Source organism: Perissodus microlepis, chromosome 7, assembly GCF_051167445.1.
Source record: "Perissodus microlepis isolate ML-2025 ecotype Zambia chromosome 7, ASM5116744v1, whole genome shotgun sequence".
NCBI lineage: Eukaryota > Metazoa > Chordata > Actinopteri > Cichliformes > Cichlidae > Perissodus > Perissodus microlepis.
Window position 1 is genome coordinate 57000498 of NC_140467.1, and position 23600 is coordinate 57024097.

The 23600-nt window shown below is 39.5% G+C and overlaps 1 protein-coding gene and 1 long non-coding RNA gene across 2 annotated transcripts; one reads left to right on the forward strand and one right to left on the reverse strand.

Moving 5' to 3' along the window:
* Nucleotides 1–1316: 1316 nt before the first annotated feature.
* LOC146384277 (uncharacterized) lies at nucleotides 1317–3480 on the forward strand. The gene is made up of 4 exons (XR_014800847.1): nucleotides 1317–1460; nucleotides 1560–1615; nucleotides 2443–3267; nucleotides 3351–3480. It is a non-coding gene; the product is annotated as an uncharacterized LOC146384277 (long non-coding RNA).
* A 1757-nt stretch (nucleotides 3481–5237) lies between these two features.
* Nucleotides 5238–23569, reverse strand: lonp2 (lon peptidase 2, peroxisomal). The gene is made up of 17 exons (XM_084936210.1): nucleotides 23218–23569; nucleotides 21679–21814; nucleotides 19518–19631; nucleotides 17574–17705; nucleotides 16611–16733; nucleotides 16365–16525; nucleotides 16073–16167; nucleotides 14931–15049; nucleotides 14665–14804; nucleotides 12406–12547; nucleotides 11937–12087; nucleotides 11487–11613; nucleotides 10543–10682; nucleotides 7483–7568; nucleotides 6950–7157; nucleotides 6662–6852; nucleotides 5238–6576 (listed from the first exon to the last, which is right to left on the reverse strand). Exons 1-17 carry the CDS (start codon nucleotides 23448–23450, stop codon nucleotides 6346–6348), a joined length of 2529 nt encoding a protein of 842 aa, XP_084792336.1. The 5' UTR covers nucleotides 23451–23569; the 3' UTR covers nucleotides 5238–6345.
* Between the last annotated feature and the right edge of the window lie 31 nt (nucleotides 23570–23600).

Sequence of the window (23600 nt, forward strand, 5' to 3'; positions counted from 1 at the left end):
AGATGCAGGTGACCATGGTGATAAAGATGAGGCCTCTGAAGACGACACTGCCACTCCAGTAGATTCCTTCAGGACCTAATAAGTGGAACCTGGCAAACTCAATTTCACAAGTACAAGCAAATCAAAACTATACTTATATGAATAGTAGACGAATAAATTGACTTAGTTACATTCCATCACTGCACTCAAATTGCCCCCTTGTAAAGATTGTAGAAATCCTGTACATAAATCCTATACATGTCTGGGGCCCGGATCTCCTCCAGTCGCTGATGACCTGGGGGGCAGCGTTATGGCTCCCCATACCCACTATTAGACACTTACATGGAGAAATCTTGTGAACATACGTGCGCCCACACACACAGGTGTGCACACAGGTGTATACACAAGTGTTCAGACAGGTGTACAAACAGGTACACACGCACTTGGTTGGTTGGCTGCTGCCTCTAAACATATAATGTATTATTAGTACTGTATGCTGTTCACTCAATATTTATTACTTACTATTACTGATACTTATGGTTGTTGCTGTGGTTTCCCTACTATGTTGTCTGCTTTTTGCCCTTTTTTTTCACTGCGATCAAGCAGATTTTCAGTGTCTTTTCTCTCTCATTTCCTCTTCTCCTCTATTTTTCTTCCCATCTCCTTCTGTTAAATGTCTTCCCAGCCTCTCTTTCTTCCTCTATCCTGTCCCCCGGTCCCATCCGTTCTGATTGTAATAACTAAAAATGAAATAATAATAAAAAAGGTCGAACAAAAAGCCAGACAGGACATTCCAAAAGAAATAAAAAATCGCCCCCTGCAGACGGACTATTCTTCAAGCTCGGGTCCTCTACCAGAGGCCTGGGAGCTTAAGAGTCCTGCGCAGTATCGTTGCTGTTCCTAGGACTGCACTCTTCTGGACAAAGATCTCGGATGTTGTTCCTGGGATCTGCCGGAGCCACTCCCCTAGCTTGGGAGTCACTGCACCTAGTGCTAAAATTTACATTGGATTTATGAAATTCAGAGCATCATAAATAAACAAAGTAAGTTTAACTTTTCAGATTTTATTTCACTTTTCCTGTGTAAAGTTTGAATCTAGCCAGATTTTTAAACATTTAGTATTCTCTGATTGGTTAACAGGTTACCTGGAATAACAGTTTGTGTCTCCCCAAAAGTTTGAGTGAAGAGCAAAATAAACATGTATGCATAAAAGAAGTGGGGGAGTTGATCTGTTGGGTACCTCAGTTCAACTTCTCATTAAAAAAGCCTGATTGGAAACACCTGCCGGTAGGAAGGACCTATAAAGACAGCAGCATGTCCTAAACACGTAACTCAGATGTACACTGGTGTTTGGTCGGAGTAGCTGGTGTGTGTGGACCCGTGGAAATGTGAGTGCTTTGCATGCACAGTCCAGCTGGAGGGTTTGTAAGGACAGTGAGTGCAGCTACTGGAGTCATGGTTGCCCGGTTCTTAATTGCAAGGTACAATGTTTAAATGTATTGTCATGATATGCACTTCCTGTACTTGAATGTGAGGCTTTGGTCTGGTTTTATCTTGACTGTATTTGTGCTGCTTGACAGGTTTTTACTGCTTTATGTTTTGAGTGATGTGAACTATTCCTCAGCTCTTCCAAGAGGTGAGCATGTTGAAACCTACTCTAATGATTTTATGAAATGACAACTTTGTGTCTTACCTGAGGAGTCCAGTGAAGTCATGCCTGCACCCAGAATCTGCAGCATCTCTTTAGATAATATTTGAAAGAGGTTTAATAGTATTTACACTGGAACAAAATATGTAGTATGTAATCCAGGCAGTTTTTTTCCTCTCCCCCACTTCAGGTGATAAAGCTGTTGGTCACTAAAAAGGTCTACCAGTGTACCTTATCAGGACTTTACAGCTATTGGGTTAGGGTTGAGATGCCTCATGCTCAAATTGGCAGATTTAATTTGGTTAAAGCAGGGTATTTAAATGGCTCACAGCACACTGAGAGGTAAAATGTAACGCTGAGTTTGCATTACTTTAACGTCACAGCTGGGTTTCTTTTAGTGGGGGGAAACTCTACAGGTTCCATGTATGATGCATTAAGTTAACTTGCAGATGTTTAGATACCAAAATCTCAACTTATGTAATCAGTCATCATAAGCATGGTGTTTTATCTTTTTACTTTAGTAATTGCTTTGAAAAGACGGAGTTCTTCAGTGTTAAATTTGGAAAAGGAAAATTCAAGCTGGGTAACTGTAGATGGTATAAATATATATGAATATTATGCTTTCTGTGAGTGGATCACACAAATTAACGGACTTCCTTCCTCCTGTTAAGAGTATAAGAATACAAATGTCTTTGACACTGGCTTAATAAACTCAACACTGAAGTTCTATCTAAACAATACTGACAAACTGTAGATGTGTTCTAAGCTTTACCAACATGATTATAATCTGTACTCATACCCATGTTCTTTCTCAGCCACAAGTTCTGTGCAGCCTAGAACGTGGAAGAGGGGAACAAGATGTGTATGGAAATCCTCGCCCTTTCCAATACATGAGGGCTCTGAGGCCGACAGATCCAAAGATCTACCCTAGTGTGCGTAATCAGGTTCAAGTCGAATCCCCAAGATCATATCAGCCACGCTCTAATATTCCCACCAACAGACCCATGGAAACATTGCTGGTCCAGCCACGAGCACACAGAAACAATCTTGTGGCCAAGCCCAGGAGCTTTGACATAAGCCTGAGGATTCCTCTTGCTCACACTCATGATTTCTGCTAATCCTCCTCGGTACGGACCAAGCGGCCTTACTATTGACAAGAGTTTTAATAATCCCCGCAGAGAACATGCCCATGATCCTTCAAACCTTGGCTACCAGTTCAGCTCATCCATTCCTTTTTCACGTGGTTCTCCATGCCCCCCAGGTAGCCAGGAAGATCACGGTGGACGTCGACACAGGCCTGAGAAAGATGATTTGAGTCGTCAAACAGAGCATTTGCCAGTTCACACAAGGCTGTACCCCGACCAGCATCATGATGAAGGCCACCTGCAGGAGTTTGCATTTCCGAAGCCAGATGGAGAAGAACACCCATCAAGGCCGCGTCATCCTCAAAGATATGCCGACCCTTACAGTGGATACTACAACTTCCAGATGAATCCTACGTGGAATAACTACTGGTGGCATTACCGTGGACCTCATTGGGGTCATGTAAAGCATCAATCTTCTGACCCTCGGCCAAATTTCCATCGGTCAGCTTCAGACTGGCATGGATGGAAGAGATGACCCAAACTCACAGGGCAGAGGTGGGTCATTAGTTTTTGGCTATTACAACATGGCATTTCATGTTGTTAAAATCTGTTCCTCACAAATGTCTCCTCCTTTACAGCTCTACAGTGCAAGAAGGATGATTTCCTGTATTTATCTAAAATAAAGTGAAAGCTCCCCTGTAGTTTCTCTTGTCTTTTGTCAGGTTGTCTGAAAGAACGGCTGAACATTTGGGCTGAGGTTAATTTTCAAGAGCTATTGACCATTCATGTCTGAGTCTTGTCCTCATAAGCAAGAAGCAACAAGTCTGTGCCCAAATGTTAGAAAGCGACAGAATCTGCTTTTTCTAAATATTTCGGTGATGTGCATGTTGAACCAACTCCAGTCGTCAGTTTCACGAGAGGTGTATCAACACCATTATAAGTATTCCAGACTTTACACTGAATCAAATATCCCATCCTTCAATAGTTTCTTGTATACAAACATTGTATAACTTCAGTTGAGTGCCTGCCATGAGATTGCTATTAATATTGCTATTCCTTAATACAGTGCATCATTGTGGCTGAAGTAGCAATGGGACTAATGGTAGGGAAAAGTGGCAGAAGATCTTTTGGAAAGATGTACTTGAGTTTCAGGGGTGATTTATAAAAGCTGGACCTCCCAGGTCTGGAAAAGCCGACAACAATGCATCTTTACACAAAACGCTAATACCTTCATTATTCAAATATAGTTTGTTTTAAAGAGGTTGAAGTGCTCCACACCCACACGGACTGCTAAACCCCAGCAAGCACAAAGGGAATGTGCAGCTGACCAGAAAAATGCTTTAATTCAGCAGCGTATTGGCACAATGATGCATCCTCTAGGTGGACAAGTACACTCTGTAAGAGCTATTGCATCAAATGTGTTTGGAGGAACTGGTGAGCACAAACTGGTTGGAGTGTATTTTGATGGCGCTCTGTTGTGCAGAGAGCTTCAGGTTTTTCCAAAATTTGAGAGATTCACCTAGAACATCTGCAACTCACCAAACACTTTTCTTTAAATTTAAAAAAAAAAAAAAGGGAACAGTTTTGTGGCAAGGCACACTGACTCCAGTAGTCTGATACTGCAGCGTGTAATATTTGGCTAATGTGTACTCAAATGTAGCCCCCAGTACAGTCAACTTATAACTTCAGTGAATAAGTCAGACTTTGCACTGTTTTGTTTTGGTTGTTTTGTGTGATATTTAAATATGACGGCTATGAAGTTTTTTCAGTAAACATTCTTATAGTCATAAAGAAATGTTTTTGCAAAATATTTCAAATTGTTCTAACAAATCTGTGCTCAAAGGAGTTCCTCCTGCTCGAGGTGTCTTGCAAGAACACTAGCATATAATGTGCATGCTGCGTTATTGTCATTACATGTATGAGGCATGTACTTACTTTTTGTACTGCACTTTTTCTTACTGTTCTTGTTTCTGTTCCTTTTTAGTACAGATGAGTTAATTCAAAGGTTTCCACATCTCAGCCAACAACTGAAACAAAGCAGCTGACAAAAAGGCATCTGTACCTCCAAAAAGTGATGCAAGAGGCTCCTACCACCAGCAAATGTGTGGGCGTGTCTCACTGTCAGAGAAGCTATAAAACTGTGGACTGAATATTTTTGTTTGCATTATAATTTAAAAAGAAAAGAAAAGAGAGAATGGAAAGGCATTAAAAAAACAAAAAACATTTCCCCTCGTGATTACTCTTGAAGGCCACAGCATCCTTAAATATTATTCTTCATCTCTAGTGCTTGTATCTCAGCAGGCTGCCAGCAAGCTCATCTCTTGCTGTACAAGATTATAGCTCCTATAAAGCAAATGAGCAGAAATTAATAATGAACTTAGATTAGTTGAGTTTACTAAAGATTCGCATGGAAACCTATTCCCCTAGACCAGTAACTAGGCAGGCGGAATGTGACAAAAACAAGGAGGGCAGCACTCAACAAGACTGAAGAAAAGTGCAGCCTCATGAAGACTCTATAGCACCCCTCAGAGGCAGAAACGTTTATTACAATGAATGAGCACTTTTAAACATGCAACTTCTCAAGCTGTTACACAGTATTACTGTGTATGACCAAAATATGAGGTTGCTATGGTGTCACCAATGGACTTTGAATGCATCTGTGTGATATTTTCAGACTGCTTAAAAGTCGAACAAATAACTGGACATTAGTGTTTTCCATTTTATGATTTTCAGTTAAACAGGTATTTATGGAATCATGTCCCTCTATGATTTAACCATAACTCACTAAAAAAACAACATCAGAATCATCTGAATATTGTACTGCACACTTGAATCCTTGAGGCTAAAGCATAAAAAAGCTATACTTTTAAGATGCATCCATGTTCAACTGTACAGTTCTAGTTTTTGTCCAACTAAATGTTCCAAGAGCAGGAAAAACGTAGGCTAAATAATTAAAGCGGTAAATGTCACAGTAAATAAAATAAATCAAAATTTATTTTATGTTTCAATTTATCAGCCTAGTGGAGGAAATGAAAACAAAAAATCTTTACAGTTTTTAATCACAGAATATATTCATCACCATCAGTGCAGTTAAATAAAATTTTATTGTGGATGTGAAAGATCCACTGACAAAAATCCAACTAGAGTGAAATAAAATGTGATTAAGGAGAACAATTTACATAAACAAACATCAATCAATTTCTTTCCCTTAGCAGCACTCTTCATGCACATTTGGGCTTTTTCAGCGCACAAATTCAACCTGTATAAATCTTTAAGGCATGTATCACTCACTAGTCCCCCTGCTTCGGAAGACATAGCCAGGCTACTAATACAAGGTCAATGTAAAAGAAATAAGCAGCTATTCAGTTGAAATGAAAAACAAAGCCCCACTACGATGATATTTAGCAGTTATTTCTGAGCTGGCTGCACAGTGCTATTAGCAAAGAGGAGCTGGGGATTTTGTAAACTGAATTCTCCTGTATCTCAGCTCCATCTTCAACTTCAAGTTGGCTTTGTAATACTGAACAAATCATCTGCAAAAACACCTTACAGCACTTCTAAGGATCGAAAAACACGGCTTAATTATCCAAGATCACAGACGCCTTACATTGTTAATGTGTTTTGAGCAGTGTGTTACAGTTTGCTGGTGAGCTGAGGGTGTGCACGTGTGCCGCTTACTCCCGGAAACCCTCCATCGAAAGAGGCGTTGAGCACCTCATCCAAGTTTGTGGCTGTAATAAAGTCGAGGTTGGCTCTGACGTTTGCTGGAAGCTCCTCCAGGTCTTTCTCGTTGCGTTTCGGGAGGATGACGCGCTTCACTCCTGCCCTGTGTGCAGCCAGCACCTTGTCCTTAATCCCGCCCACCTGCAGAGGACGGGCCACACTTGTCTGTCAAAACTAGAGTGGACTAGAGATGATCGTTTTATGTGTGTTTACTACGATAACTTACTGGCAGCACAAGCCCTCTTAACGTGATCTCTCCAGTCATGGCGATGTCTGATCTGACCAGTCGGCCGCTAAACAGTGAAGCCAGGCAGGTGACGATTGTAACACCAGCAGAGGGGCCATCTTTGGTGACGGCTCCAGCGGGGAAGTGGAGGTGGATGTCTGTCCCCTCTAAAGGATCTGAACCCCCCACCACTGTTCAAACACACACACACAGTTGCACAACATAAGTTGTTTTGTATTTCTCTAAAACTACAAAATAGAATATAAACACTGGTGTATCTGGACTCACTGTTTGTGAGCTGGTAGGTTTTAGCATTCGCTCTGAGCCAGCTGATGGCCAAGTGGGCAGATTCTTTCATAACGTCTCCCAGCTGACCCGTGAGAGTGAGCTGACCTTCTCCCTCCATCCGACTGGCCTCCACAAACATGATCTCCCCACCAAGCGGCGTCCAGGCCAGGCCGAGAGCTACACCAGGCAGGGTGAGCCGCTCAGAGACCTGCCAATATGCACACGTGAAAACATCTTTTTCAATCCTCATAAAAGTACATAGAAAACAAGTTCCACATGACCTGGAGAGATGAAGAGAGAAAGGCAAATGACTTTAATCTGACAGGATGAGCAGCAGCTGTATGGAGCTGAGAGATCTGCTCACATGCTGCCTTTATAGAGTCATGGATTGTAATGGAAACCAATCGCATTGGTTGAGGTCCAGAAAATTCAGGCGGTCAAAAATGTTCATGGGAATAAATTCTGCATGTTTCTGTAATAAACTTGTGGATTATGAACACTGCACACGCTGCTCTTTCTCTCTCTCTGCTTACCTCCATTTCGAACACTGGAGGCCCCAGGATGTCTTTCAGTGCGATATGATCAATCACTATGGGCAACTCTGGAGGTGCTGCCTTGTCTAAAAACAAACATACAGCAAAACATTCACTGAAAGCTTAATCAAGGACTGCCGTGTGATTAACTGCATTCAGTTCCTGTCTAGAAACAACAAAAAACCAACAAACATGGTAACACCTGCAACATTCAGGATTCAGAAAAGGGTTTCACAAATTTGTGGATAACATCACATTGGCTACATACATATTTTTTTGTAGCCTGTGGTTCAGAAAGCTACATGTCAAAGAAACAATGTGTTGTTTATTCCCATGTTCGTGCAGTTAGGTGTTAGGAATATTCTTACTATTTCAAGTGAATGTAAACACACTGCAATCATCAGATCTTAGAGATTGTTTAGTTAAAAAAAAAAATACACCAGGCTTCACAGGAAAAGGAAAAAAAAATGGCAGTGACATAGCTGCGAATGAGAACGAAAAACCAGCTGTGAACACACATACATAAATCGCAACATGACGCAAACATGCACACACGTAAAAGTCAAACAGAAACACAAATATCACAAATGAACATCAAAAACCACTACCATTTAGAAAATACAAAAAGAATGCATGAGAACATGTATCATTTGTGCACACGTGCGCACACACACACACAGACACACACACACACACACAAAACTCACACTTGTGTGGTTACCTGGAAACACAAAGGCCGCGTTAAAGAACAGAAAGAAACACTTATGTCACGTTTATCCCATTTTTCTGTCTTTCTCTGTAATTAAACCACTTTCCAGTCTTCATGTCTGCTACTTAACGATGCAAAAATGAGTTTTGTAGTTCTTTGTTTTTATTTACTCTACTGAGAATCCCGCAGACAAATCAAAAACTGAGTACTGCTGTGTAATATCCAGTGCTTTTGAGTGGGACACTGCACAATGAGGTTTATTTAGGAAATTATCCAGGTCATTACGCAGCTGCATAAAAATCATAATGTTGTACTTGCGAGCATGCTTCAGATATCTAACACCTGACGTAAAATTTGATGTACAAATGATCATTAGACAAATAAACAACCAATAAGTAATTTGTCACCACGTCAAACATCTGTCTGTTATAACATCACATTATGAACTAACATCCATCAAACTGCTCTGGTCAATATTTACTCAAAGTTTATTTTTCCCAGGCTCATTTCAGCCCCTTGTGCCCAACACTCGCACTCTGCAACAAAGAACAGAAGCACAAGTGTTTTAACTCCACATTATTAACGGCTGTTACCCGAACTATATTGTGGGAGATATTTCTCCTTACGTATTAGCCAGTTGTTGCTCACGTGCAGTCAGTCTTTGTTACTATGTCTGTAGTTCTTTGTTTAACCACACAGATAAGATCTGTGTCAGTTACTCTGTGTCGCCAAACTAAGTCACAGGTTGACATGAAATTTATTCTGAACAAGCTCAATCGACTTTTCGAGATGTCCAAATAATATCAGTTAGTTTTACAGTGTACAATACTATGATACCAAGTAAAATATGTTGCTGTTCTTCTGCATTACATATGAGGCCTGTTACATATGTTGTTGTGATTTGGCCCAATATAAATAAAACTAACCTGATTGGATGAGAAAAAATTTACATTTGATTCTGGATTACAGTAAAAAAACATTTACTTTACATTATGACTCAAGCAAAAATGGATCTTGCAGTTCAATAAGACTTTGGAAGCTTGTTTCCCCCAATGAAAAAAACATGTTTTGTGATCCATGTGTCAGAATATGGGATTATTATCTTAAAATGTCAAGATAGTAAGTCAACATTTTAAGGTACCTAACTCAAAACTTTGAGAAAAAACCCTGCAAAATTTAGAAAATAACTTGAAATTTGAGTTAAGTCAAACATTTGAGGTAAAAGACTGAAATATTCTATACTGAAGTGCCTTCTTTCACCTGCACAAAATCTCAGAGAGCTGCTAAAATACTAGTCCTTGTTTCTTTTTTAGTTATAGGCTGGTTTGTTGTATTTAACAGAGGAAAACCCAACAACCATAATACCCCCTTTGAGCAAGCACTTTGGCGACAGGGGGAAGGAAAAACTCCCCTTTAACAGGAGGAAAGCTCCGGCAGAACCAGGCTCAGGGAGGGGCGGCCATCTGCCGCGACCAGTTGGGGAGAGACAAGGAACACAGGTTAAAAGACAGGATTAACACCCTACAATAATACATGCCTCAGAATGCTAAATGTTAGACTTCATGGCAGTACAATTAGAAAAAGGCTGAACAAGTATGGCTTGTTTTTGGAAAAAAAACAAACATGTAGCATATCTGCACAAACACCTCATACCAGCTGTCAAGCACAGAATTGGACAGGTGACAATTTGGGTTTGTTCTGCTACCACAGAACCTGAGCACCTGAGCATTGAGTGGACTATGAACTCCTCAGTACACCAAATTTTTTTAGAGTCAAAAGTGAGACCATCTGTCCAACAGCTAAAACTGGGCTCAAATGATGCAACAGGACAATGACCCCAAGCTCTCGAGCAAATTCCACCACAATATGAGAGACTGATGAAGTCATACAGAAAAGAATTACTTCAAGGTACTGCTCCTAAAGGAGGTTCTAAAAGCTACTGAATCACAGGGTGAACTTCATTTTACAGGACCTGTGAAAAACTCTTTTCTACATGGCAGTATGGTCTTCAAATACATAAAAAAAAAACCTTAAAGCAACAAAGCCTAAACACTCTGGTCAAAAAGGCATTAGCAAAATCTTTTTGTCATAATAAATAAGTAAATAAATAAATAAATTTATAAAATAAATAAGTCCAGTGATGAGTGTTTCAGTTTGCTATTATTACTGAAAAAATCTGTGTTAACTAAGATGCTCTTTTCTGTTGTACCTCGTCTTTCAATATTTGTAATGACTCAACATTTGGTATTTAATGCACAAGCTTTGTTAGTGTGTAGCTGCGTGCTGTTCTGCAGCTAAAGCTTCAAATTAAATTCCACAGCCCGACCAAGATGGAAGGTTCAGACCCTCACCTCCATGCTGTTTTGAGTTTTCAGGGGTCAAAGTCTCTGTCTTGGTGAGTGTGTGACCCTCGGCAACCTTGACAGCTACAGCTCGGCAGATCGCCCCGATCTTCCTTTCTAGTGAGCGCACACCTGCTTCTCGGGTGTATCTAAAAGAAGAAGAACAAACAGAAGGACAAATAACAGATGACTAAAACACAGCTGTCACTGAGTGTCACAGTGTGATCAGGTAGGGTTAAAAACTTGGCCTGTAACTGTAATCACCTGAAAACCTGAGAACCTGTCTCTCTCCTTTTTGAAACGTGTTTTTTTTTCTTATTTGTTTGCAAAAGAGATCTACCCAGATCAACCTATATATTTTCTACTTTTTGCACACTAACCAGACCGCCTCTGCATGTCTGCAGACAGAATAAAGCTCACCACGTGACAGACTCAATACATCACTTGACAACTTAACACTCTAAAGATCAGAAGTATAGCCTCATATGTGAGCCGTCAGCTGGCTATATTGTCTTTCTCATACACAAATCAGTTCCTGAATTTCTGAGGTACACAACATTCTAAAAGTCTGCTTTAACTCTCGTTCCACAGATATGGAAAAATATTTTACTGCTTTTAAGTGCTGAAAAGAACAATAAGATTGCATTTAAGATGTGTAAATTCTATAACGATCAGCTGAGAACCTGTGATACTTACGTATCACAGGTTTACTTTTATAAAACTATGTCTGTCGAGTCTCTTTTAAATGAAGAAGCTATAACAATCGTTCTCACAGATCAACGGTCACTGAACAAATCATCTCTCTCACAATTTCATTGTTGAAAATTCACCACAAACTCTGTGACCTGTATCTGACACTGATGCCGCTGTGTGCTGCCATTAACATAAAGCTTAAATGGCTATGCAGTCTTACAGTCTTAGGTGACGATGACTGAGTTTGTGTGAGATTGTACCTGCTGATTATGTCCGGTGTGGTGCTCTGAGGTATATGCAGCTGTTGAGGGGTTAACCCATGCTGCTCCAGCTGGTTTGGAATCAGGTGGCGGTGAGCGATCTCCACCTTCTCCTCCTGGGTGTAGCCTGAAACAACAGTAATAAAGAAAAACAACAACAACAAAACAAAAAACAAAACAAAACAAAACAGGGAGATCAGATGCTAGATTTCACTCTGGTCTTAAAATGACTCATAATTTGTATCTTTCAGATTTGGATTATGTCATGCCCTTTGAGGAACACAGGTGCCCATTTAACAGGAAAATATTTTTTCTTTTAATTGGAAACTTTTTGGACTTCTATAGTGGAGTTCTGGGAAAGTATTTTCAATAAAATAGAAACCCTGTTGTTATGATAACCTCTGATAAATCTGCTGAGATATTTCGTCAGAACAAAGTGACTAAACCCACCTGGTACCTCCAGCACCTCCATCCTGTCAAGCAGGGCCGGGGGAATGGTCGCTGTAGTGTTTGCTGTAGCGATGAAGAGCACTTGTGAGAGGTCAAAGGCCACATTCAGGTAATGGTCTGTGAAGCCGTGGTTCTGCTCTGGGTCCAGGACCTTAGCATGCACACAGAAACCCTTTTATTTTGTGTGTGTGTGTGTTTTGTAAACTGTGCAAACTGCAGTAAGTGGGAACTTTGTGGCATCATGGGGCAGGAATACTAATAACACTTGTGTTATTATGAGAATTATTATGTGTTGTAGTGGTTAATTAGGTAGCTATAGCATGAAGCAACCAATTGGTGGATATGTTGCATGTTTCTACTCGCTACTGACAATTAATCCTTCAAAACATTAAGGTTTTGTTTAGGGAGTAAATAACCAGAGAAGATGTGATACTACATCACACGTAACCTGAGAGAGAAACAGACTGACCTCCAGCAGAGCAGCTGCAGGGTCCCCTTGCAGGCTCTTCCCCAGCTTGTCCACCTCATCCAGAAGGAAGACGGGATTATTGACGCCCACTGTCTTCAAACCATTGATAATGCGGCCGGGCATGCTCCCTACATATGTACGCCTGGAGACATGGCAAAGACGTAAAATGATGCTCTACTCTGTGAACTTTTCAGTTTCAAGCAAACCAAAGGCTCACGATATACCCTAGAGATATGCACTGAATTACCAAGCAATAATATCTGAGAAAAAATAAACACAGATGCGACATTCTCTGTAGTGAATAAAGCTAATGCAAGCAAGCTTCGAGTGTTTGCTAGCATGTACTGGCTGAAAGCAGTCGGTGGGCTTCGAAAGTAGGAAATAAAAATGATTTAAATCAAATAAGAACATCAGAAATATTTTTAAGTTGAACAAACTGTATAATCAACTGTTTGAAGAGTCTGGTCCTTATTTCTGCTGTTGGTAGGACATGCACATGTTTCTTATTTGGGTGTAAATATGTATGTGAGCCATGGATTTAAAACAACACGACCATCCACGTAACCTGAGATGAACTCTTTTGCCCCATTCACCTCTCTGCTCGCACAGAGACCCCAGACATGACACCCATAACAGTAACAAGAGGATCTGTGTGATGTGGTGTATGCGCTTGGCCACAATTTGTCTTCCAGTTGGTGACAACCTTTTAACACTTTCTAACAAACACAGATTACCAGTGACCTCTCTTTATTTTACAGAAAAAAAGCTTATATTTACATAAGGTCATCTACATAAAAGTAAAACTCCAAGTCAGAAGAAAACAAAACCAACAAATGTGCCGAATACTTTCAGACTACTGACCGAATCCATTTATGTCCTTTATCCTTCATTTAAATTAAACCCAAGTGGACTTTAAGGGATGCTTGAATGATATCAGCAGGCTTTGCCAAGAAATTTCATTACATCTTAGTACAGGTTTTGGACTTAATAAAATAGAAAAGACACTATTTTACTCTAGCTTTCCCAGTCGGGTGTGTTAAGGAAAAACTTAGGATAAAATACATGATTTTTCATAGTGAGCTTCATTATTTGTGAGTGTGATTTATAAAGCATCAAATGTAATGCCTTATGTTACGCAAGCTTGTGTTTTTGCTCCACCACACGTCCACGGAGCAATTTAAGTCCCAGCATGAAAACAATATACTCAAGCACATTTCAAGCCACTTTAAAAGATTTCTACATAACAAGACTACAGTAATAGAATAGAATAGATTTTATTGTCACTGTTACAAGAACAATGAAAGGCTGTTTGGCAGGAATCCTGCCTAAGAAAAAAGAACAAAGATCTACCTGTTGAATTTTACAATTACATATTGCTTTATATTTATTTATATTGCACTTATTTAGAGTTTCAAAGACAAAGGGAGTATTTACCTGCATTATCTTAGTTTTCAGGGGTGCTCCCTGGTGGAATCATCCAGTAATTTATTATTAAAGTTCAGGAATTAAAATACTGGCAGATTCAGCTGGTGTCCTAAGTCTGGAATTTGTATCTTTACCCTACTTTTAAAAAATGACGCTGCAGGGAAACGGGGATTTAAATGATGTAAAATGCAGACTCTATTCCAAAGAAAGCAACACGCTTTTTGTGGGTGGGTGTGAGTAGACCACGGATCTCAAACTCCAGTCCTCAAGGGCCGGTGTCCTGAAACCTTTCCATGTGTCCCTGTTGCAACACACCTGAATAAAATTAGTAGTTCATTGGTAAAAGAGTATAGAACTTGACTGCATGCTGAGGTGGCAATTCAGCCATTTGATTTATGTTACAGCAGCTCATGAGTGAATGAACATGGCGCAATAAAAGCACTTTTGTCATTTTTCCAAATATTTACCGGTAAATTTCCTTAAAATTACTTGAATAGGGTTGGGGGTTGCCACTTCAGCATGCAGTCAAGTTCTATAGAGTCTTGCTAATGACCTACTAATTGTATTCAGATGTTTTTGAACAGGGACACATGGAAAAGTTTAAATTAACTAGTCAACAGCCACAATAACAATCAGTGTCCAGACGAACAGCTGATTCTGTTCGTCTGTTAAACCAGTTTTCTCTGGTAAAATGGTTAAAAAACTAGCATCTCTCAGGTCTATTATTGTAGTTCGTATTTTTTTTGGTTGTTGCTATACATGGGCAACCTGAAAACTCACAGTCTACACTGTGGACACGAAACCCTCAGTTGCATAACAATCTTATGAGCATACCTGTGTCCTCGGATATCAGACTGGTCACAGACGCCTCCCAAAGCAATTCGGTGAAATTCTCTGCCCAGAGTTCGGGCAATCGAGCGTCCTACACTCGTCTTACCGACTCCAGGAGGGCCCACAAAACATAAGATGGGGCCCTAAAAAACAGCAGGTACAGCGGTATGAAACTCAAAGATTAATACATAACAAATGTAAGAAAAGTGCTTTGTGTAACACAAGATTTCATCTTTAAGCATCCGTAGACTGGGATATTAAGGAAGCACCTTGAGTGATGTCTTCAGCTGTCTGACAGCTAAATACTCCAGGACGCGTCTCTTCAGCTTGTCCATGGCGTAGTGATCGTTGTCCAATAGAGTACGTGCAGCTCGGATGTCCAGGCAGTCTAGAAGGTTTGTTTAAGTGTTTTAGGTGAGTTAAATGGACAGGCTCTTATATAGCACTTTTCTACTCTGAGCACTCAAACCGCTTCATACAACTAATTCATTCACCCAATCACACAAGCACTTTTTCTAAACTTTTAAGTGCTTACTATCTAACATTCATACGCATTCATTCACACTCTGATGGATGCATCGGAGAGCAACATGGGGTTAGTATCTTGCCCAAGGATATTTGGCATGCAGACTGGAGGAGCCTGGGATAGAACCACCAACCTTCCGGTTAGTAGCTGACCTGCTCTAGTAGCAATTTGAATGTGAGACCAAAGAAACATACACAGACATCAAAAAACGGGTGAACAATTTGCCCCACAGTGGTTCGGCAAATTTTAGAGGTCCATCAATCAGATAAAGTGTCAGAGAGCAGCGCATACTTTGGTTGTGACCTCTGACACTGCTGCTAAATGAACCCTTACCCTTAACATTTGGAGTCATTACTTATATTTAGTTACATGTTTACGCCTGCAATCAGCAGGGACAAACCAGAACAGTTCTTGTGAAATTCAAGCATTATTATGTATGCTGGGACGCTGTGTAGCGCCATTTAATTTGGCCTGATTCAGTCCACCCAACTAACTGTATAACTGCGCAAAGTGGCTGGTTATGAATAGCCAATAACACTTCAATGAGTTACCAATACAACTCCAAGCTTTCAAATAATTGGTGTCCAGGATATGTTGACCTTAAAAATGTAGCTTAAAGAGTGCAAATCAAAACCTAAAGAGACTGAGAGTGACCCTTGGTTATTTCATTTTGATTATTGTTTAACAACGCATTAAAAAGTTGACAGCCTTAATCAACGCAGTAGATGCTTTGACCTAGAAAGGAGACAGCTGCATATCAAAGCCTTCTCAATGTCAAAGTCTGTAAAGTTTTTACTGTCACTACTACGGCTCAGTGAAATCTACCAAACCCAAAGAGTTTAACTGAGCTGACGTCCATCAAAAGTTGTCTGCAGATTAATTTACCTTTGGTGCTTTTGCTCCATGGCAACTCCACCATCAGGTCCAAGTAGTTTCTGGTCAGGGCATACTCAGGCATTGACTGAGGCATCTTCTTCAATCTGACAGATTGAAGAAGAACATGAACAATCTAACTGAAGTATTTAAGGCTAATTACAGTACTGGATCATGTTTACACAGACACCAAACAGAGCCAGATCTAAACATGGTCTAAACAAGTAAAAGCAGCAGCATTATTTGTGTTTGTGAAGTATGCACAAATACACTTTATATTGTGTATATGTTGTATGAAATTTACCTTTTGAGTTCTTTCAGGCAAATTTTGAGGGCAGCTTCAGGCATGTTCGCCCCATGGACCTTCCTCTCCAAGGCTGCTGTGTCATCACCATCATCATCTTCATCCTCCTCATCCAGATTGAACTGTCGACCTGGGAACACTGTACCTTTCCGCACCAACACCTAAACAGAGGGGAATCCCAAATGTGAGCACGAGATTTGGAATGTAAATCACAGTGTGAACATACAAGGACTGCACATCTGTTACCCTCTTCTCATTATCAGGACTCGTCTTCCTGGTTTTCTGCAGCAGTTTTAGTCCCTCTATCTGTCTGGTCAGCATGGGCAGGGCCTTTTTAAAGCGCTCTTCCAAACTCAATGCATCCAGGACCTTCACAGCACATGAAAAACGACACATTTTATTTATTGTGAAGATTTATTGTCGAGGAAAAAAAAAAGTCAAAAATCACATCAATGTGTGCTTTCATGCTAAAAAATAAAGCACTAAATCCTTAAATGGCAGAATAAGTGGAAAGTTCCTGTATTGCTTTAAAACCCCGACAAATAGTGACCTCTCTCTTTCTCCTCTAAGTAAACTGTCAAATATTGTGGATATCAAGGACGTAGAACAGAAGGAAGAAGAGGAAAGGAAGGTAGAGGAAGAAAAAGAAAAGTAAGAAAATGTAAAAAGTGGAACAGTAGGAAGAAGTAGGAGGAGGAGTAAGAAGAAGAAGAAGAAGACTAGAAGGAAAGAAGAAGGGGAGGAGGAAGAAGAAGAGTCCGCTTCCCTTTTACTTCCCAAGTAGTTGCCATATCAAAAGGATCACCATATTTCAGGATGTAGGATGCCCTTCCTGCAGCAAACCTAGGATTTTTACATTTTCATTCACCTAGATGGCTGGAATCGGGGAATATATATTTTTTTTAGGTCTGTCTGACTGAGGCTTTACCACAATCTTTAATGGATTAATTAAGTATTCAGATTAAGATGACTTTATTTATCTCCATGGGGCCATTTGAGAAGTAAGCAGACTCAAAGACCAGCAGAGTCCAAACTTAAGCCACAACTAGTTTGGGCTAAAATGGGTATTTGGCAAAAACAGAGCAACTGAAGTGAGAACACTTGCAGAAACTGTCTGCATCAAGATTAAAACCTTTTTGATTTCTAAAAAATGAGTAAAAACATGTTGGCTCTTCTAAAGCTTTAATTGTGTATACAGTTTGAATTCACCTGGAGTTTCTCCTTGTTTGAGGTGCGGATCATCGAGGCAACAACGTCAGGTAGAGTTTCCTTCGGCAGACTGTCCAAGAGGCGCCTGAACTTGGCCACGACTGGAACAGACATGTCTAACATACCCAACAACTACACACACACACACACACACACACACACACACGTGTAAATGTGTAAACAAAAAAACACAATAAATCAAGTCCAACTGCATGTGTATGTTTTCATTTTCAGTCTGATCCATCACATCATGCTGCAGCACAGCACAGTTTACTCCTATATTACATTTTTAAAAAGTTGCCTGTTTCTTATTATTCTCAAAAATGTTCATATTTCATAGTTTGGTAAGTTTTGAAAATAATTGACAACAAGCTCTTACATAAACTGCCAATGCAAACATTGACATGAAGTTTTTATAAGTAAAGGGCATACAGTGGCAGCTGCAATCTGCAGATCTCTTCATTGTAAAATGACACGCACAAACTTAATTTGTACATAGATGTACCACCCCACTCTGCTGCTTTGATGTGCAAACAGGGTTTAGGTGGAAAGGAAGTCAGGAGGAAACCCAACTTCCGACCTCAGTACAGAAGTCATGATCTGATATATTCAAAGCAACATCTAGATGAAACAGCTGCTTTATGAGTTATTGCTGTGGATAGATGACACTTAAACTGAGCTGTATGGCCAAAGTTAATACTTGAGAGAAAAAAAAAAGTAGTTTGTGGTGAAAAAAAACAACAACTAGCAAATATTTAAATATGACAGTAGAACTATATTAGGCTGTTTGGCAGCCAAAGCAGAGAAACGATTCTAACCAGAAAATAACTGACAAGCTGTGGAGACAGCACACGCTGTGCGTGCACAGCAGCCTAAAAAATAATTCAGAATGACATGAGCTGTTCTACAAAATCATCTGCCAGCGGTGACTTACAGATGAAAAAAATAAATAAATAAATTTTTAAAAATCCAAAAATCGAATAGTTGACTGGCCATCAACAATTAGTGTTTATTTAGCCATTTCATAATCTAAATAAAACTTTTTAAAACGTGCATTATAATTTAAGGGACTATTTTCAAATAACAATATAAATTTACTGAAGACGTGGCATTCCCTGTTTTTCCCCTCAAAAGTAATTTTTGTAAAAAAACAAAACAAAAAGCACATTCTGCTAAATTTAACAAAACTTTCACCAGCAGGGGGCAGCATTTTACCAGTAGGTGTTTTAAAAATGTTTTCCGCTGCTGTTTCAATTCTGATGATTCTTTTTAACTATACCTCAATTTTCCACAAATGTAAACACGAATGTTCACAGTTTAGAGTATTTTAATGCAAAGTGGTATTTCATTAAAATACAGCCTGGCCCCAAACCAACTTCAGTTAATATTTCTTCAAGACAACACTTGTTAAAGTTGTTTCAGTTGTTGTGTCTAATTTTTTTTGCCTAAATTATATATATTTTTGAATATACAAATACATCATAGATTTTACAGGCTGTGAAAAATCAAGAAATGTTTTAGTCCACATATAAAGTAATTTGCTGAATGCAAGTCTCTTTGTAGGCAACAGCTCTTGTGTGTATGTAACACTTTAGTGTATATTAAAGAACCTTCACATGTCCGTCAGTCACCACTCTTCCAGTCTGCACCGCCCTTTTGGCATCTTTTTCCTCCTTACAAAGGCATTTTTGTTTTTAACTTTATCAGTTTTTCAAGACATGAATTTTTTTACGACCTCACTCTCTTAAATAAGAGAATAAGAGACAGCAGTGTTTACTGCATGTGGCACAAGACCAGAGAAGAGTCACACTCAACACACACGTCCCCAGTTAACACCCAAGCACAACAGATATAAAAGTCTTCAGTCCACACACACACACACACACACACACACACACACACACACACACACACACACACACACACACACACACACACACACACCTGTACAGCAGCCTGGTAGAACTTCTCGGACAGCTCCCCCAGCTCTCCATCATCTGTTGCGCTGGCATCTCTTTGTGGGGTCGTATACCGCTCCAACTGATCTAACTGCTTCACCTGTCATTTTTTTTTTAAAATAAAAAGTGAGTCACATTGTGAGGCCACATACTTGTGCATTGTGCATTTCTAATATGCTAAAACACGTTTCATTACTTTATTTAATGATGAAATGGTGTTATAAAAGTCATACACTAGATGATCTTGTTTAAATGCTGATAAAAGAACTTTTAATTCACACCGGGTAATAAAAATTTATTCTCACTATCACTCAATTTAATCCCATCTTAATGACTAGACAGGGGAGGTCAGTGATTACGCAGCAGTAAAAGTGATGAGTTGGTTTTAGAAAAGCGAGCACTCCTTCTACTCTGAATGGGCCAGCTGCACATGTGCTGGAAACCCCAAAACGGGCCCTGAAAGAGATACTACACAACGATCAGTGTCCACCCACATCTGCACAATTTGACTTTTAAATGATTTACAGAAAATCAAACATGTAGTAATTCATGGAGGGAAACTGCCAAGACTTTCCGAATAAGGAATCCATCTTTCTATAGATGTCGATCTACGGAGCACGTATGAAATGCATCAGGCATTCTAAGCTGACTTGAAAGTTGTTGAATAGGAACAACTGTGTGTCTGTAGCTTCCCATGTGTACAAGGAGTTATAATCTCAGCCTTAGGCATGCCTGGCTGACTTGCCAACAAACTTTATTTCTGCAGCTTATAACTTCTGTTGAACCTCTTGCTGGACTTGGCAAGTAGTGGAATCAGGTGACCTTTAACTTCTCAGACTGATTTTTTTTGTTGGTTTTTTTAGGGGATTTATAATGTTCAGCTATTGCTCCTTTTTCTCACTAATACTACTTCTAATACTTGTGGGTTTGCATGATAATAACATGGACTGAACCACCACTCACAACCACTAGCACTTTATATAGCCTCTGTAGAAATTATCCACATATCTCATTTATCTTAACTGCACTACTGTATAGTTCTGTGTAAATAATCATTCTGTACATACGATAATTTTTAATCCTACAACTGTTTATAACTTGCATAGTTCACATTTCTGTATAACTGTATATCTCAGATTTCTGTATAGTTTTTTTTTTCATATTTATATCCTGTTCATAGCCTGTACATAGCTTGTACTCACTACAGCCTGTACATACTTATAGTTATAGAATATTCATAACATACTTCATACCGTGTACATTATAACATACCATAATAGACCCATTTCTGTAATATACTTACATAACTATATTATTGCTAATATATATTGTAATATATCTATATCATGGCTAAAGCACTTCTGGATGGATGCAAACTGCATTTCGTTGCCCTGTACCTGTGACATGTGCAATGACAATAAAGTTGAATTCTATTCTATTCTAATTCTATTTACAGTTCAAAAAATTCAATATTACACTTGACCTTGGTGCAGTCCTCCACTTTACTGCCTGAATCAAACCAATTTAAATCTATTCTCCCCCTTTTTTAGTCAGATTTCTTCTGATGCGCTGGACCTTGGAAAAAGAAGGCTTGAGCAGCAGATGAGTGGGGCTTCTGTGCTGCCAGCTAGAGCTATGTGCCTGAGATTAGCATATTAAGGACCAAGCCATCTATTATTCGCATGATGTAAAGCTGAGAGTAGAAAACCAAATCAGAAACAAAATGTTTGCAGCAGTCTGTGCAGAAATCTGAGCTTTTGGCTCACAGGGATCACTTGTACAGTATGGGAACCCCATTACCTGAAACTTTTGTCATGTTTACTATAAGCATAAAAAACATTAACAGTGTGTTTACAGAGAATATTGCTGTACAACAACAGGAAATTGCAAAACATTTCTTATTATCTACCCTCAGGCAACTAGTAAATACTCACAGTGTTGCAGGAAAGAATACTTCTTACATTGACTAAATCAGAGTACATCATCAGTATGTAGTGATACTACTGCTTCATTACAGGTACAAAACAGAACACTTATGATGACCACTGTCGCTCATTAAATAGACAGCACATCCAGAAACTTAGGTTTATCTTACAAAAAAAAAAATAGCTCCAATATTTTAACATCAAATCAAACCGACAGCTTACCTCTGCCAGGACAAAGGGTCGCTCTTTTAACAGACTCGATACACTGAATCGGCACAGTCCAGTGATGAGGAGGGTATAGTGAGGTTTGGGCCAGTTACTGCCCACTACCTGCACTGCAATCCCTGCTGTACCAATTCTACACAGACACACACAGAGAGAGAAAGAGAGTGTGTGACAGATGAGGTGGCCATTGAAAAGCAGTTCACTGAAAGGTTGCATTCTGCAGTACAACAGACTGTTCTGATTTTAAATGCTTGCAAAGCCTCAGTATTCACACCTCTGATCGTGTTGGAGCCTTTCACAGTGTCTTTTAAGCTTCATATAAGCAGCAAGTGTGCTGTAGTGTGTGGAAAATCAACCATCTGAGTTTCATTCAAACCCTGTTATATTTTAAGTATAAGCGCCAAACATTTACATGAGCAAGTGCAAGTATTTTCTGTCCTTCACTGCAGAGGATTATAAGGATTTATTCATTCCATCTCAAATCAATGTGGTCTTTCTGCTCAACTATCTCAGATTTGCCTAAAAAAAGCTCTTAATTTTTGAAAAAACAGTGATTTTTGTTGTTGTTAAGATATTAGTAGTTTTCAAGATACATTTTCTTGAAAAATGGTCTGTTTTTTTTTGCACTTTGAAATAATGAGGCTACATTACAACATGTATATCTCAGAAAATATTAAAGATAAAAGCCTTTAATTCAGTTATAATTATTACCTCAGTTATAACCAGAGCCTCACCTGGAAATGGCAGAATTGTGTTTCATTTGGATTAATTTACCCACTGATATCTTCTAGTATTTCAAGTATTTCTTCTACAGGCTTCATTTTGCAGTGTCACATATTTTTTTAGTGCATCTTTAAATATGGAACTTTATACAATTGCTTGATTTATTTTTCAGATTTAAACTAGCCATATATATTTAAAAAAGCCTTAAATCATTCTATATGTCTAAAATTGAAATCGTACTTTTTTTTTTTGGGGAAATCTGAGAAAATGTTCGACAATTTTTATGATTTAAGATGGAATGACCACCTTCCTCACAGATTAACTCAGTGTCGGACAAACCATCTTTTTCCTGGTAACCAATCCAGAGACAGGAACACGCTGTTTGGTAACCTACTGGCCTGGAGTCCACTGATTAAAGGCTAAAGTCCGCTTCTCTGTGCTTGCCCGGCTGTTTCCGACTTCATGGCTACAGTAAAAGTGGAGAAGTTTCTAGAACAAATAATAGTTTAAAAAAGGGAGGTAGGTAAAGTGCATGCTCAAAGATGCATTAAGATTCGATTTGCCCAATATTCAGTACATTTCCCCTGACGATGACACACACTACAGACGTCTAAATACATAAAATACTCCTGTGTACTGGAAATATATTTGATCTTCTTCCTTATCCTGCAGAGATGTTGTGCCCTGTTACATTTGTGACAACTTGAAGGGGACCCATCAGCTGTATGTCACACCTCCACACAACAACCGTGTAAACCCACAGAAAGACCACGTTTCACTTTTTATCTGGCTACACAGGTACAAGTTCATTACTTGTGCAACGTGGGGAGGTCGCCGGTGTCGTGCTCCGGGTCTCTGGTGTTAGGAATCACCCCTATGATGGTGCTTTTCAGCGAAGTCCCCTTCAGCAGCCGCTCTCGGACAAGGTGCATGTTCCGTGGGGAGTCCACGCTGAACCTGACCGTGGAGCCCGGGAGAAGAACTCCTTCGTGGGTTAGCAGCAACGGGAGACGGCTCGGTATCTGAATTGCGCCGCCGGAGACCATTGTCCAGTTTTTTTTTTAAATGTCGGTGCCCAGTGACTGTTTTATAACACAACTTCAGTAAACACCTACTTGTTTTGCTGTTAAGTAGGCCAGCCGATATTAAACACAAGACTTCCGGGTAGAACTTTCAAAATAAATCTCTCATTGATG